Source organism: Aythya marila (assembly GCF_965140915.1).
Source record: "Aythya marila genome assembly, chromosome: 9".
In the NCBI taxonomy this organism is placed as follows: Eukaryota; Metazoa; Chordata; class Aves; order Anseriformes; family Anatidae; genus Aythya; species Aythya marila.
In genome coordinates, this window is record NC_139050.1 from 16,728,084 (window position 1) to 16,744,159 (window position 16,076).

Sequence of the window (16,076 nt, forward strand, 5' to 3'; positions counted from 1 at the left end):
CTGGGATGGGGGTGTAGGTGTGGGATAGGATAGGAGCCCCCCAGCACCCCCCTTGCTGCTCGTCAGTGTGGCAGCGTGGCTTACTGGGTCTCCCAAATTATGGTGACTTTCTTGTTCTTAACTTGATTTCTTTCTGGTGACAGCAGCGGCAAATTGGTCCCAGCTGTTCTGAGCACAGGAAGAGAAATTAAAAAAAGAAAAAAAAAAAAAAAAAAAGGAATTAAAACAGGCCAAGTGCTGGGGGGCTTGGGGGCAGGGTCAGAGGGGGGACTTTGGGGCCAGGGCTGGGTGGCAGGGCAGTGGGAGATGCCTGACAGGAGCAGGGGGCCCAGGGTTTGGGCTAATTAACACCAGCCCGTGCTAATTACCCATCACTTTCATTTCTCAGCCCAAGTATCCGCATGAACCAAGTCAAGCACCATGCACGCTCCCAGGATGTCGCTTCTCTCATCTTTATTAACCAACCCTGTGCTCCACGTGGTGCGATGGGAACAGGCGTGGGACACCACGGTGACCCCTGCTCAGTGTCTGGTGGCCTTAATGGGCCAAATGTCCCCCGAAATTGTCCCTGCACGCTGCTGCTGGGCTGCTCCAAGGGGGTTTCACATCACGGTCCACGCGTCCCATCACCCTGCTGTGAGGACTTTGGGGTTTGGGCAGGGATCCTTCAATAATCAATGGGATTTCGTCTCCCTTTGGCACTGAGGAACACGAGGGGATAGAAATGGAAACTCTCAGCTCACAGAAGTCCCCGAGGGGCAGAATCACGTCCCGCACACAGCTCCTGTCTCTCCATTTGTCCCCGTGCCTCCCTTTGTGCCGCCCGTCACGCACACTGATGTTATTTTTCACCTCCGCCAGCGTTCCAGCATAAGAGGAATAATTGAAATACCGATTAAAAAAAAAAAAAAAAGCAGCCTAAATCTCAATGCGAAGCTCACATCGAGCACATCTCTGACATTTACGCTTTCCTGGTTCCTGTGCCACTCGCAGAGCCCCAGCCCATGCGGGCACGGCCCCGCTGGCGGCCACCCGAGGGCTTTGCAAACTCTCTCCCCTCGAGGTTTGCCTCGAGCTCTGCGAAGGAAGGGAAAAACAACCCTTCCCTTGGCTTTTGAGGGAGGGGCGGTGAAGATTCTGCTGGCGCTCCCAGCGCCATCCATCACGGCTCCAAACACGCGAGACGATCGCTGTAAAACCGGCTTTGGCTCCGCCGAGGAAAGAAAAAAAAGGAAAAAAAAAAAAAAAAAAAGGAAAAAAGGAACGTGCCTGTTGCAAACCACCAAGGCACAAAAAAAAAAAAAAAAAAAAAAAAGCCTTACAAGGCTGGGACAGCCTCCTGGATTGATTGCTTTTTAATCCCCAAGTAAAGGTGATAAATCTTGTTATTGGAAGCGCCGCTGGGGATGCTGCGTGGCCCGGATTTGCTGTGCCGCTGCGCAAGCGCCTGCCTGGAAAGGGTTTGGGGCCGGCGGGTGCTTCAGCGGGACCCGGCTGCTGGAAGGGGGCTGCTGTAAATCTCAGAGGACGGATGACAACTTTTGGGAAGCGGCTCTTTGGAAACGAAGCTGTTGGAGAGGGGCGGTGCGGAGCCCGAGCTGGACACATGCCCCGAATTGCAGGACAGGGATGAGTTCCCTGACTTGTAGGGACAGGGATGAGTTCCCCAATGCAGAGCGAAGACCTGGAACAAACCCATCCACCAACAGCCACTCGTTTTCCCAGCCCCTGTCCCCACCGTGTCCCTCTGCTCCATCCCACCCAGGCTCCGTGATATCCTGAAATATCATCTGGTGACATCTCCAGGTGACATTTTGGGGACCCTCCATCCACCACGGCCATCCTGCCCCAAAGGATGGCTGAGCCCCGACCGACCACACATGTGGGAGCTGTGGGGGTCCCTGCACAGCCCCCAAAACCCAGCCCCATCGTTTGGCCCCGGCGGCAGCGCCGAGCCCTGCCTGAACATCAGCAGCTCACCAACTCCCTGGGCTTCAACTCACCGCCTGTACACATCCCCTGGCAGGAGTAATCCTCTGATTTATCCCGGGGGATTTGCAGCCAGGGAGCAGCTCCGCTCCTCTCCTGCAAGCCTCTCTCCCCTCGGCGGGACAAGGAGTCCTTTTTCTAAGTGTACTTTTGGGAAATGAGGCAGAAGCGCTCAGTCACCAGCCACTTATTTTTGAGCCAGGCATAAGTGCTTGGCTGAGCCCCCGGCACGCGGCTGGGAAGGTGCCACGGGGCCACAAGTGATGCACGGGGGCTTGGGGTTGTCCCCTTGTGCTGTCCCAAAACAGCCAGAGGGGCAAGGTTTGCCCTCAGATCTCCACCCAGGAGATGCCACAGCCGTGGCTTCGCAAGGATGCTTCCCGAGGTGCTCCAAAAAAACAAAGCAGCCCCCAGCACCCCACCGGGCAGGCACCACCACGCTGGGATCTCACCAGCAGCTTCACCTCCTGCATCTCAAAGAGCAAATTCGGGGTGGCCAAGGATGGACGGAGGGGATATCAGGAGCGTGGCTGCGTCAGGGGACAGCTGGGGACGTGACCGAGAGCCCGGTGCACTGACCCAGGGCATGAGGGACCCGAAGCTCTGCGCAGACTGCGCAATAAAACCCTATCGACTGCCCATTAAAAAGCCATTCCCTGGAGGTTTCCAGGCGGGGAGGTGCCTGCACGGGGCATTAAGAGCCATCAAGGAGGCATCCGTCACCTCCACCCTCGTGGCTGCCTGGGACCGGGAGCAATGGGAGACGGAGGAGGGAGAAACCAGGAGGGGATCGATGCGCTTTGCCACGTCGACGTCCTCTGGAGAGCAGCTGGGATGGCCCTGAAATGTAAAGGTGGCTGCAGCCCTGCACACGTCCTCACCCTACAGCGCACAACAGGACCCCAAGGGGATCCAGTGAGGATGAGGAGCTCGGAGGGGACCTGGCTGCGCTGCCTCCAGGCTGAGGCTGGGCTGATGCGTGGAAGGAAGGAGCCTGCGAGCCCAAATCCTGGCCAGAGAGCAAATGGGACTGGAAAAGTCCTATGGGAAACATCCCAGCCTGTTTCGGAGCCCGGCTATCTCATCCCACGGGAGGACTTGGTGAGCGCCAGGAAGCCGTCGGCATCGATCCCAGGCAGCAGATCGATCAGCCCCTCCAGCCCGGGGGAACGTGGCCAGCCTGCCCGCCCTCCGTGGCATTTTGTGACATTTCCCCAGCCGTGTGGCTGGGGACAGATCGATCATCACCGCCCTGCAGGCAGCGGGCTGCCCGCGGCCCCGTGCGGCGCGGCGAGCAGGAGCGGTGCGCGTCCCCCTGTGGGAAGAGGGCCGGGTGCTGGGAGCAGAGCTGGGACCCGGGGGATGCAATCGGGGCACAAATCAAAGGGAATTTTAACTGCTGGGTGAGGATCAGGTCACGTAGGGATGAGGATGTCCCCACTGCCCCGTGGGGACTGCGGTGGCTGAGGAAGAGGAGGGAGGCAGGGAGGAAGGCCAAGTGCTGGGTGTGCACCACGGGGAGGAGAGCGGGGCGCCCGCAGAGGATTTCCCCTCTCCACCCGTTTCAGACCTCTCCTGACCCAGCGAGCATCCAGGGGGGTCCCCAGCCCACGGGTACCCACGGGCTCATGCTTGAGCAGTGGAGGGATGGGAAATTTTGGGGGGATCGCTGGCGTGGCCCTGGGGATGCCCTGGCCTTGGCTACGGAGAGGGTGCACGGCACGGCGAGGGACAGCCACCACCACCCCGGAGCTGCCAAGAAAACCATCCTGAGGAGAGCATTGAGCATCCCAGCGGAACAAAACCAAAAGGTGGGCTCCCCTTTCCATCACCCAGGTGGCTGCCAGGGTGCAGGGGGGGATTCTGGAGGAGCTGTCCCCATCCCCCCCGCCTCCCCCAGCTCCTCAGCAGAGGGACATCGCGTGCGTGGCCGCCTGCCCCCCTTCCATCTCCTCCATCTCGTACTCCTCGCCGTCGGACAGGGGCAGCCCGTTGGCTCCGGGCACGGGCTCGCACTCGGTGCTGCGGGTGGTGCCGTGGGTGACGCTGGGCGAGTATTTGCGCGAGCCCGGCGGGCGGTGTCCCGGGTGGCACATCACCTCCTTGAACATCTCGCGGAAGCGGGTGGACATCAGGTTGTAGAGGATGGGGTTGGCGGCCGAGCTCAGGTAGAAGAAGACGCCCGAAATGATGTGGACGTACTGGAACATGTGGAGCATGCGGCTGGTCCAGGTGGAGACGAAGCTCCAGACCAGGCGGTCGGTGTGGAAGGGGGCCCAGCAGATCCCGAACACCACCACCAGCACGACTGCGGGGAGCAGGGGGGTGGTGTTAGGGGGGGGGACGAGGCTCACCAGCACCACCACCACCACCCCTTTTCTGCCTAAGGGAGCTGAGGAGAAGGTTTGGATGGACGAGGTGATGTGGGTGTGAGAAATAAAGCCTCAAACCACTGGTTCCGGCCACGTCCCGTGGGATCCTGCCCCATTTCGGCCTCAACTTCAGCAAATGTCACCCTGCTCCTGGCCGAGTCCAAGGATCAAGAGGTGTGTGCCCCTCTCCTTGTCCTCTCTGCTTCTTTTACACCCCAGCCCCGCTGGTGAGGAGGAAAAGGGGGTGACCACTGCATGGATCTGCTGCCCTCAGCCCTGCCAAACCCGTGCCACGCTGCTTCTACGTGCCACGTGGGGACAGGTCCCCCTTTTGTCCCCTCCGTGTCCCATGCCGGGGGAAGGCAGGGAGTGTTTTCATCTTGTCGGGGCTGTGGCAGAGAAGCAGCCCTGGCCCTGATGATGGACTGGGCTGGGCAGCTCGCCACGGCGTGCCGTCACGGGGCCGGGAGCACACGGAGGTCAGCGTGCCGGGGGGGGACGGCTGCCCACGGGCAGCCAGCCCCGCTGCTGGGGATGGGGACAGGGGAGGAACAAGGGCACGCAGCCATGGGACAGGGGGATGCTGCGGTCCAGCCTGGGGTCAGAGCCTCATCGCCATGGGATGCGGCAGGGCAGGAGGCCACCACGGCACCCCAAGGCTGTGGGGCACAGGAGTCTGGGCTGGGGGGGAGAGAGGGGAAGGTCCCCACACCCCAGCCCTGCTCCTTCCCCTTTCTCACCCGGTGCTCTCCTGGATAAAGGGGGGGGTCTCACGGCCAGGAGGGAGCCAGCACGAGCAATCCCCACCGCAGGACCCCATCCACCAGCTCTGCCTTTGCCCCGACGCCCCCCGCACACCACTCCCGGCCCCCTCCTCTGGGATGACCCAGCCTCAGCACCTCCGCACCGGCCGTGCCTCAGTTTCCCCCCAGCTCCCTCCTAACACCCCTGCGGGCTCTGCCTGTCCCCAGGCTCGGACTCACACAGCATCTTCGTGACCTGCCTCCTCTTCACCTTCTTCTGCCCCCGGCCGCCGCGGTAGTCGCCGTCGCCGCTGGACTTGGCCCCCAGGGCCTCCAGCATCTTCTCCTTCTTGAGCTGCAGGCCGATGAGCAGGTAGAGGACGCTGATGGTCCCCATGGGCAGGAAGAAGAAGACGATGGTGGTGATCTGGATGATGAGGTTGTAGGTCAAGCGCGGCTTCACCAAGGTGCAGATCTCCGAGTCGGGCACGCGGCCCCGGCCGGGCACGTAGAGAGGCCTCAAACCGTGGAGGCTGGTGTTGGGGATGGAGCAGACGACGGCCGCGAGCCAGATGGCGACGATCACCCTCTTGGCGTGGTTCCTGGTCACCACGTACTTGGCCTTGAGCGGGTGCACCACGGCGATGTAGCGCTCGACGCTCAGGGCGGTGACGTTGAGGATGGAGGCGAAGCAGACGGCCTCGAAGAGCAGCGTCTTGAAGTAGCAGCCGCCGGCGCCCAGCAGGAAGGGGTAGTTGCTCCACATGTCGTACAGCTCCAGCGGCATCCCCAGCAGCAGCACCAGCAGGTCGGAGACGGCCAGGCTGAAGAGGTAATAGTTGGTGGGCGTCCTCATGAAGCGGTGCCGGAGGATGACGATGCAGGTCAGGGTGTTGCCCACCGCCCCCACGGCGAAGATCAGCAGGTAGACGACGCAGACGGGGACGAAGAAGCTGGACCGCCGGGGCCCCAGGTATTTATCCCGCAGCTGCTCCTCCGTCAGGTTGGCGTCCTTGGGGTCGAACAAGGCGTCCGGGTGGGTCCTGTTGCAGAGAGCTGGGCTGAGGGGCTCGGCGGGGAAGTCGCGCTGGGGCAGGGGGAGCTCGGGGCCGGAGCAGTTGATGTAGGGATTCATGGCTGCGGAGAGACGGGGTGGCTCGCAGGATGGTTTCCCAAATCCTTTGTCACTCCCAAGCCCTCTGCCCCTCTCCCCTCATCAGCATGAGGGTGCCAAGACTGCTGCTCAGCACCCCCAGCCTGCCCCAGGCAAAGTCCTTCCCCTAGGAAACCACCCCAAATCTCCCCAGAACCTCCCTTCAGGGTTCTCACCCTCCCCTTGCCCTGTTTCCCACCCGCAGACACCGCTGGCAGCTCCCCGACCCCCTGCAGCCCCTTCACCCCACCTGTGGGGACACCTCGGGGGGGGGGCACCCCCTCTCCTTGCCCTTCAGCAGAGCACGATACGACCCCAAAGCTGGCCCCAAACCCATCCCTGAGCCACGCCACGCATCGATCCCGGCTCCAACTCCCCTGGCTGTGCGGAGGGGCAAGGGTAAAAGAGCCGAGGGGAAAATCCCTCTTCCACCCCACGAAGGACTTACGTCTCGCCGGGAAGCTCCAGCCGAAGGACGAGGTCCCGGCACCCCTAACGCCGGACGGTCGGGCGGGGAAGGGAGCGAGGGAGGGGATGGAGACGTCGCTGCCTTAAGAGGCAGGCTGGAGAAATCCTGCCTCTGCTCTCCCCTCGGAGCAAGCGGCTGCCCTTACCCACGGCTGCCTCCCTCCTCCGTCAGCGGAGAGGCTCCCGGGGGAGCTTTTGGGGGCTTCCTCCCCCAGCGCCGCGCGAGCCAAGCTCGGTGCCGAGCCCCTGCCTCCGCCGGGGGCTGGATCCTTGGATCCTCGGCGGCGGAGCGGCACGGCGGAGGAGATGCTCTTCAGGAGGAGAGAGGAAATACGTTAAAGTAATAAACTCCATTGACTCGAGAGAGTCCCGGGGGAGGGCAGCGCGGCCGTCTCCATCCCCACCGGCAGCCTTCGCAAGGCGGTGATGTGCCATTTACGTGGCCTCCGTGGTGAGCGAGGCATCGATCGGCCCCGCTGCTCTGCCGGCGGTGCGGGGGCCAGGGCAGCACCGAGTTGGACGGGTTTGGTTGGGGATGGGGCTGCCGGAGCTCGGGGGGCTCCTTTCCATCCGAGGTGAGCCCTCCGGCTCAGCCCCGGCAGCTGCTGCGGGGCAGGAGGCTCCTTTCCCACCTGTTTTCGAGGGAGCTGCTCCCTCCTGCTGTCTGTCTGTCTGTCTGTCTGGCTGTGCTGCTTGTTCGGATCACTCCCCCCTTGCCCACCCTCCTGCATTGCAAGGAAGCAGCCCTGCTCTGCAGGCAGACACACAGACACGCAGACACCCCACACCTTCCCGTGTCCCCGCACACCGTGGCAGGCTGCCTGTCCCCTCTATGCCCCCACCCCGCAGAACCCCTCTCTTTCCTGGAACACATCTTTTTTTATATATTTTTATTATTTTTTTAATTTTAAATTTAAATTTTTATTTTTTTAGCCCAGTTTCAGCCCAACTTCCAGCCCAAGGAGCAGCTGGGCACCCGCTCTCACCTCCCAGATCCTGCCCAGTGGCTCTTTTGGGACGCCCAGTTCCCATCTCCCCGGTGCCCCCCATGCCCCCACTCTGTCCCACCCACCTCCATCTCCTTACTGCAGAATTTGGAGCTTCCCATGTCCCCTTATCCACCCCTTAGGACCTCATGAGGACACGGAGAGGGGGTCTGGTGATGCAGGGGCTCCACAGCTCCCCATGAAGCCGGATATTTTTCCTCCCCAGTTTTGGGACACAAAGATCCTTGAGGGTGCCGTGGTGCCGTGCCCAGCTCTGTCCCCACCAGGTGACGATGATGAGGAGGGGAGGAAGGCTGTGGGGACACCGATGACACCATTGCCATGGCACTGCTCGCTGGTGCGGGTCTGCGGCTGGGCACGGCGCTTCTGCTCGGGGAAATTTCGGAGCAGGACAGGGCTGGGAGGGCAAAGGCAGCAGGAGACGGCTCGGTGGCCCTGCGCTGGCCCTGTGCTGCTCCTGGCAGCAAACAGGCTGCGAACAGAGGGGAACTGGCAGAGCAAACACGCAGAGGGCAGGACGGGGCCAGCGCTGAGAAGTGACATTCCCTGGCAAGCCGTCTCCCTCGGCAGAGCCGCAGGAGCCAAAGGGCTGGAGGGCGAACGGGCACGAACAAGGCGTTACGCAGGGGGAAGAATCCACCCGGCTGGAAATCCTGGCTGCAGAGGGAGAGAGGAGGCTCTGCCCGCAGCCAGGGGAGTGGGGAGGGCAGAGAAATGTCCTCGGTGGGGCCGGGGACAGGCTGTGCCACGGCACGGTGCTGGTGACAGCAGCCGGGCGCTGCTGGCAGAGGCTCAGCAGACGCCGGGGTGGGTGGCAGAGCCAGGGAGCTGCCAGAAGCAGCAGCTGATGGGCACAGGTTTCTGTCCCTGTTCCCGGCTGCTGCCACAAGGCTGCTTGTTTTTTTTTTTCCCCTGGGGATGCCCGAGGCAGGGATGGATCCGTGCCGGTGCAGGAGCAGATTGTGCCGCAGCGAGGGCACACCGGGGAGGAGGCATTCCTGGAAACATCTCTTTTGGGAAGGGTTCATGGCTCCCAGCGGCTGCATGTCACTTCTTTCTGCTCCTTGTCACGACCTGTCAGCCTCTTCCCCTTCTCAGGCACTTTATTAAAACCCTGCCTGGTTTTCCTTGGCACCTAAGCCCACTCCTCGCTGCAGCCTGATCTCTGCTGCGCTGAGAGCGAGCAGCAATTCAGGGGAACCCCCTGCGTGCGCCCACCCCCCAAATCTTCCTCCCTATGGTCTCCCTCCCTGCGTGCACCCAGCCTTTTCCGTGAGCTGTCCAAGAGCAGCTGAGGTTGTCCCTGTGACCGCTGAGTCCTCGAGGTGCCGGTAAAGGCTGGCGCCCAGAGGCTGAGCAAGGCTCACGCTGCCCGCGGCATCCTCGGGGGAATTCAGAGGCCGAAGGAGAGGCCAAACAGCGCCTTTGAAGCTGGAGAGCTGCAGCCCTAATAACCGCCTGCATCCACTCTCGGCTCCTTTCAAGGGTGCATCACTCATGGTAATTGCAGGGAAGATCAGCGCTGCCTTTTAGCTCCCCGTGTCTCTTCCCCCTGCCTGCACAGGGCTTTGCGCTTTTAATTAACGCCTTCTGCTCCCGAGCAGAGAAAAGCAGCAAGCCCCTGGGGTGGTGACAGTGTCTGAGAGGGGAAACTGAGGCACGGGCAGTCACTTGTGCCCTCTGCTGTGCCCTGCAGCGGGTGCCAGCCCCAGCTGTGCACCCTCACCTCAGTGGGAGGATGAGGATGGGCAGCCCGTGCGCAGGGCATCGTCCCCAAGCAAGGTCCTGGCTGCAGGGTTCACATTTACCCGTGCCCCTACAACTGCTGCAGGGGGTGGGCAGTGGCTGTGCCCATTTTTCTGAGCTGTTTGTACCTTGCCAGGACCTTTTCCAGGGCATGGATGCCTCCATATGTGCCGAGGGGTGTAGAAAAGGTGCCCTCGTTCCCCCCGGGGCACCCAAACGCATCCCTGTGGGGTCAGCACTCAGCCCCCTCACACCCCCCTGTCCCTCCCTACAGCACCCTTTTCCCTCTGAGAAACCACAGGGAGGGGGCATTTCTTTTTTTTTTCCCTCTAAGACTGGGCCAAAAGGAGAAGGGAAATAAAGAAAAGGGCCATTTGGATGTTCCCGGGGATAAAAGTAACCAGCTTTCCCGGGGACGGCGGAACCGGCCTCCGCTCGGGTCTGCTGGGGGGCCGGGGGAGGCGGGCGCCCTCGGAGCAGGAATTGGGGCTCCATGGCAACTATAATTTTGCTAATCAGGGCCGGCACAGACGATGTGCTTTTCCACCTGGCAGGAGAGCCGGGCTCTCGCAGGTCTCCATCAGGCCGAGCTGCCCGGGGATGCTCATGGCCGTGGGTAGGGGAAGGGCTGGGGGCAGCCGGAGCATCCCAGCAGCTGGAAATCCCCTGCCCAAAGCCATAACGAGCTCGGGGGCACCTCGGCTACAGCAGGACCTTCTCTGGGGCACGTCAAAACGGAGCACGGGTCCAGGGCGCCTTCCCGAGCGTCGTGGAGACAGTTTATGGGCTCTATTTATTCCTCCTCAAACCTCCTCCTCTGTGAGTCATCAAAAGCAGATAAATAAATGGCACAGCAAGGGGACGGCCTCCCTCCCCGGCCCCGGCTTCGGAGCCACTTTGCATTCACGAGTTGATTTAAGGTGCCGGCTGGGGCTGCCGGATTGATTGCCGGGACATTTATTAGCTCTCCTACCCAGCCAGGCCCCTGGTAAATATTCATTCCCTCCCCGCGCATCGCCCAATTCGCAGCCATTTAAATGGGACCGGGGAAGAGGCTTTTGGCTGGAAGGGGAAAAAAAGAAAAAAAAAGAAAAAAGAAAACACACAAACCAACACACTCAAGTTCTGCAAAATCTCATTTGCAAAGAACACCGGGCAAGGAAATAACGTCTCCGTGATTGGATCCCATTTGCCACGTAATGACTCACTCTCCAAGTCGAGATCAGCCCCACCAGCCATAAAGAACCACCCGCAGCAGCAGCGACATCGAGACACGGCAAACAGAGGCAGAGGCTGGAGGGAGAGCAGCCCACAGCGGGGCCACGCGTGCCCTGATGCCCTTTGCAGATGGGCAAGGAGATGCTCAGGCTCCAGCATGTGGCCAGGATGAAGGGCGGGGGCACAGGGATTTAATTGCTGTGTTAATGGCCCCGTGGTTTTGCTCCATGCCTGCTGCTTTGTTTTTTGCTGGCTGGCAGCCTTCAGGGTGCTGGCTGCTTTGCTGGATTTTGGGAAGGATGGACAGGGTAAGAGGGCAGGTGGGGAGAGGTGTGTGGGTCACGGAGAGGGTCCCACTGACCGGTTGGTCCCCCCACCACCCAAAATGTCCCGGCACATCCCAACACATCCCAGCATTTCCATCACATGCAGACCCTGGTGCTGGGGACAGTGGGGTGATGTCCCAGAAAAGCCAGGTTTGGGGCCCCAATGAGACCCCAAAACATCCACACCCAGCTCGTGGTGGTGCTGCCACATCCCCATGCCCTGCCTGCCCCTTCCAAAGCCCTTCTCTAGCAGCCACAGAGGTTGATGGCCAGGCGTAGGGCAGGATGCTCTCCTCCAACCTTCTCCATGCAAGTGCCACGCTCTGCTCCAGGTCACGGGATGGGTTTTCCCTTCTCAGTGCTCCTCAGGCACTGATAAACCTCAGGGATGAGCTTTTCCAGGCTTGCTCTGCATCCAAAAGTTAGTTCAGCTGGAAAAAAAATATAAAATGAAGAAAAAAAAGTGGGACACACGCACACACTTTCATTTTTTCCAGAAAAATGAATGTGCTTCACCTCGAGAGACCAAAGGGAAGGCACACCACGAGCTCCCAGGGATGCCAATGAGGCGACTTTAGCATGAATGAAAATGATCCCCAGCTCCTCAATTCTTCTCCTCCTCCCTGTGCATCCCACCTGCCCCTTGGTGGCAATCACACGGGACATGGCACAAGGAGAAGGTGTCACCAGCACCTCCCGTGTCTCACCACCAACCACACTGGGATCATACCCAGGGTGGCACAGGAGGGGCTGAGCGATGAGGTGTGGGGCTGAGCCGCAGTTTAATTGCGGCAGGAATGGGAAAAGAGGGGGAACGTGGGCACTAACGAGCTGTGTGGGGCCGTTCAGGTTGGGATGAAAGCCACCCCTGGGGCACCACAGCAAGACACCAGGCAGCCTCCGGGTCCTTAGCTGAGCCCTGGGGACAGCCGAGGGACGGAAGAAGATTAGGGGCGGTAATTCTCTCTAAGTGGATAGAGATGAGAGACTCTCAGCCTGATTTCCACACTCAGAGAGCCCAGCATGAATAATGAAGCATCCCACCTGCGAGCACCGAGGATAAACCCAAACCCACGTCATGTCACGGGCGGATCACATCCAACCGGTCCCATGGGATCCCCAAATGGACCAGAGGGTGATGGCTGGGCCCAGCTTCTGCAGGGTGAAGGAACGAGGCTGGGGGAGGGAAGACACCCCATCAGCCCACCCCCCTGTGCCTCAGTTTCCCTCCATGGCCCTGCCTGCTGCTGCAGTCCTAAGGCAATTCCTCTTTTCCCTCCTCGAGGTGTCACCCAGGCAGGCACCGCTCCCCATCCCATCTGGCCTGAGGGGCGCACGGTGCTGCAGGAAGCCTGCCACAAGACCTGGGGCATGTTACTCCCTGCTTCCAGCACCGCTGGGACCAGTGGGAAGGGGCTGGAGGCGAGCCCAGCCTGGCTCAGTGCCCTGCCAGGAGCATCCTGGCATCCAGTGCCTGCCCGTGCCCCAAAGTCCCCGCACGGGGCACTTGTGGCTCCCCCGAGCAGGCAGGATTAAACACCAGGGCTGGGATTTCCTCTCCCAGCCATGCCAGGCTGCTCTGGCAGCAGAGCCAGGTGCCGCCTGCCCGAATTCAGCCCAAATCCCATCTACCCCTGGCTCTCCGAGCCTCTGACGTGCCAAAAAATCTCCCGGGTGCAGGCAAGGGGCTGGGACCCCGCCATCCGCTCAAGTTCTTGCGCCCACAGCAGTTCTCGGTGGCTCAGACATCTCCCAAAAAAGGCACCCGATTCACTCGGGACTTCTGTGAATCCCACCCCATGTGGCTGCAGCTAATGACAGGCTTTAAATAAACGAGCAAATTCTCAGCAAACACGAGAGGTTTTCCTCTGGCACCACGCAGCGTCGCCGGCGAGGTTTTTTTCTCCGTCTTTCCCCCCGGCTCCCATCTGGCGGGTTGCTTCCACCCTGCCAGGGGAGCACCAGGAGCATCGTTCCCAACCTTCCCTTCCTGCTGCTTGGCGTCTGTGTTAATTGAGACCGACGACACCCTTTACCCGGTGTTTAGAGGGGAGCTGCTCCTTCCTCACCGGTGGTTTGGGTTGGGAGAACCCCAAAAACCAGCGAGGAAATTTGGGGATGCTCCAGGCACGAATTGGGGGAAACACGTAGGTTTTCTCCCTGGCCATGGGGCTGGACAGGGTTTGGGGCAGCTAGCAGGGCTTTTTTTTTCTGGTGGCAAAACCCCACAGAGGGGTGACAGTCCCCATGGGGCCACCCATATCCCGGCGCCCCGACGCCACGATGATGGGCGCACGTCGCCGGGCGGATTTGGTGACATTTGGGCTCCCTCTGGTGGAAACGCCTGGGAGCTCCGGCCTGCCCCCCCCCCCTGCCCGAGGAGAAGCAGCGGTGACCGAAGGGGACGAGCAGGGTTTTGGGGACATCGGGGGGGACACAGAAATGCTCCCCCGGGGGGCAGCAAGGGGCCGGCAGAGCAGCGCTGCGCGAGGGAGGCTGTGGGGACAGCGGCTTTGGGGACGTGTCGCCTGTCCACACGGTGGCACCAGGAGCCAGAGCGGTGTCCCCAGGGCACGGGGAGCATTTGGGGTGCTGGCTGGGCCGCTCTGGAGCCCACAGCTTTTGTTGCAGGTGTGGGAAAGGAGAAAGAGGCCCCAAAGCTGCTCCTTGTGCTTCACCCCATCACCCTGTGCACCACCGCTTGTTCCTGGCGGGGCTCTCCAAGTCACCCTCCCCAAACCCCCTCAGCTTCCCCGGCACCCCACAAGGTCACAAACCGTGAGTTTGGCTGATGATTCCTCCATCCAAATCCTCGTGCTCCGCACCAGCAGCCCCCTCAGCCCCCACACACCCTGGGACCCCCAAGACACCAACCCTTGGAGGCTCCCAGGTGTCCCTTTTATCAGCTGTGTGGGTAAAACCCAAAATGTGCTCACCTGGGTGAGTGGGATCGTCACTGCTTTGGCCTCAAGGCTCCTCTTACTGGGCTCCACAGTGGTCTGGGGGGTCCAACATTCCCAAAATGGTCCCCGTGCCACCAGTGGGGACAGGCACATGGCACCAAGGGGCCACCATCCCCCTGCCCAGACCCCCCCCAGTGCTTGTCCCTTGTCCCCCTCTGTCCCCAGCCACCCCCACATCGGGGAGTGCCACCGGGCCGCACGTTTCCCCAGGACCCACAGAAATTGCTCAAACGGGCAGCTGGGCTGTCGGCGCTTCTAAAAATAATAACTCAGACTGTGCCAAAAAAAAGAAAAAAAGCTGTTTTTTGGGATTTTTTTCCCACTGTTTTAATAAGAAGCGTTCACAGTCCCCTCGGAAGAGGTCCCACGGGTGCCCGGCCCCCCAGGGACCGCGAGTGGCTGTCCCCCCCCCTCCATCCCCGGCCCTATCCCCAAGGGGGGGGCCCAAATCCCCCCCTTGCTGTCACCATGGTGACAGTGACATCACGCGGGGCCCGTCTCGTAGCAACCTCCCGGTGACATCAGAAACCCTCCGGTTCCCATGGCAACCCTGGGGGCTGGGGGGGGGGCAGCTCATGGAGGGAGGGGGGGGGTCCCGGGGTGACCCCCAGCCCTACTGCCCCCCTCTGTGGGGGGACCCCAACCCCCCCCCTCTCCGGCAAGGAAAGGGTTAACGCGCATAAATCTGCATATTTTAGTGACGTCAGCCCCGCGCCAGCCAACCCCAGGGGGGCTGGGGGAGGAAATGGGGTGGGTTTTGGGGGGGGGGGGGGGGGGGATGCTCTGCACCCTATTTAACCCCCCCCAAGCACCCGGCGGTCCCAGCCTGGCCCACCCGGACCCCTGGGGACAGGACCCGTGGGGGGCACCGTGATGGGGTTCGAGGTGCACACCCCAAAACGAGCACCCCCTGCCCTACAGACACCCCGTGGGGCTCTGCACCCCATAATCAGCCCCCCGTGTGTCTCCCCATTCCCATGGGGTGACTCGCACGGCAATAGGGGCAGGGCGCAGCCCCCCGCCTGCCTCCACGTCCCTCCCGCCCGCTGTGACTCACGCTCTCCGGCCGCCTGTTTATGGGACGCGTTCCCAAAATCCCCGTGGAGGCAACGGGGGGAACGTTTGGGCTGCTGAGGGAAACCCCTCGGAGGTCAGGGAGGTGGCAGGAGGGGGACAAGAGATGGACCCCGGGGACTTTACAGAGGGATGGAGGCCGCCCCGTGTCCCCAAGGAGCTGGGGGTGGCACTGCTCCGACAGCCGGGTGCCTATGGGGTCGGGGTGTCTGTCCCCAAAATGCCAAGTGTCCCCAGCCTGGAAAATGTCCCCACGCTGCCTCCCGTCACCCAGAGGGTGTCCGAGCCCCACTGAGCCAGGGGACGGACCCAAGCGGGTCCCCAAGGGGCTGAAGGCAGGGAAAAGGAGGAGGATAACGACCCAAAAAGGGTCGAAATATCCCCAGAGGGAGGTTCCCGGTGCGGGCATCCCGGTCCCATCTCCGTGGGGGGGGTCAGGAGGGGTGGACGGCCGCTCTGTGTGGGTTCCCAGTGCGTCTGTGCCCTTTGAGTCCCCACGTGGATGTGGAGGTGGTAAAATGTCACCAGCTGGGTGGTGGGGCCGGGGCCGGGAGCGGAAAATCCCAATAAAGGGTGGCCATTGTCTGGGGCTGGGGGGGGGGAACCCGCTGCTCGCCCCTCGCCCCCGCCACCCAGGTGCCCGAATGAAGGGGCAGCTTTATCCTCCCCAACCCCACGTGGGAGGCGATGCTGATCCCAAAACGTGCCCCTTAAGCAGCGGGGGAAGGCACCGGGACACCGTGTGCCGGCGCCCCGACCCGCTCTGTGCTGCAGGGCTGCTCTCCAGCCCCTCATTCCCACGTCCCCGATGATCCCTCCCAGCCCCTTCGTTTTAGGGCCTTTTATGGCCATCGGCTCCGGCGCCGGCAGATGCTTCCCGACCCAAACAATCCCTGCCAAACAGGGGCAGGGACGCAGCCGGGGGCACCTGGGGACACCCCCAAGTCCTTTCTTGGCTCCCTTTTGGGGGCTGCTCGTGTGGCACGCCGAGGAGTTCGCTGCCGTGCGCGGGGCTGG

At 61.8% G+C, this 16,076-nt stretch overlaps 1 protein-coding gene across 1 annotated transcript; it reads right to left on the bottom strand.

The window, feature by feature from the left end:
* Positions 1-3,893: 3,893 nt before the first annotated feature.
* Positions 3,894-6,239, bottom strand: NMUR1 (neuromedin U receptor 1; the record flags this gene model as incomplete). The annotated part of the gene is made up of 2 exons (XM_082767670.1): positions 3,894-4,297; positions 5,345-6,239. The coding sequence occupies 2 exons, from the start codon at positions 6,237-6,239 to the stop codon at positions 3,894-3,896; spliced, it is 1,299 nt and encodes a 432-aa protein (XP_082623796.1).
* Positions 6,240-16,076: the final 9,837 nt, after the last annotated feature.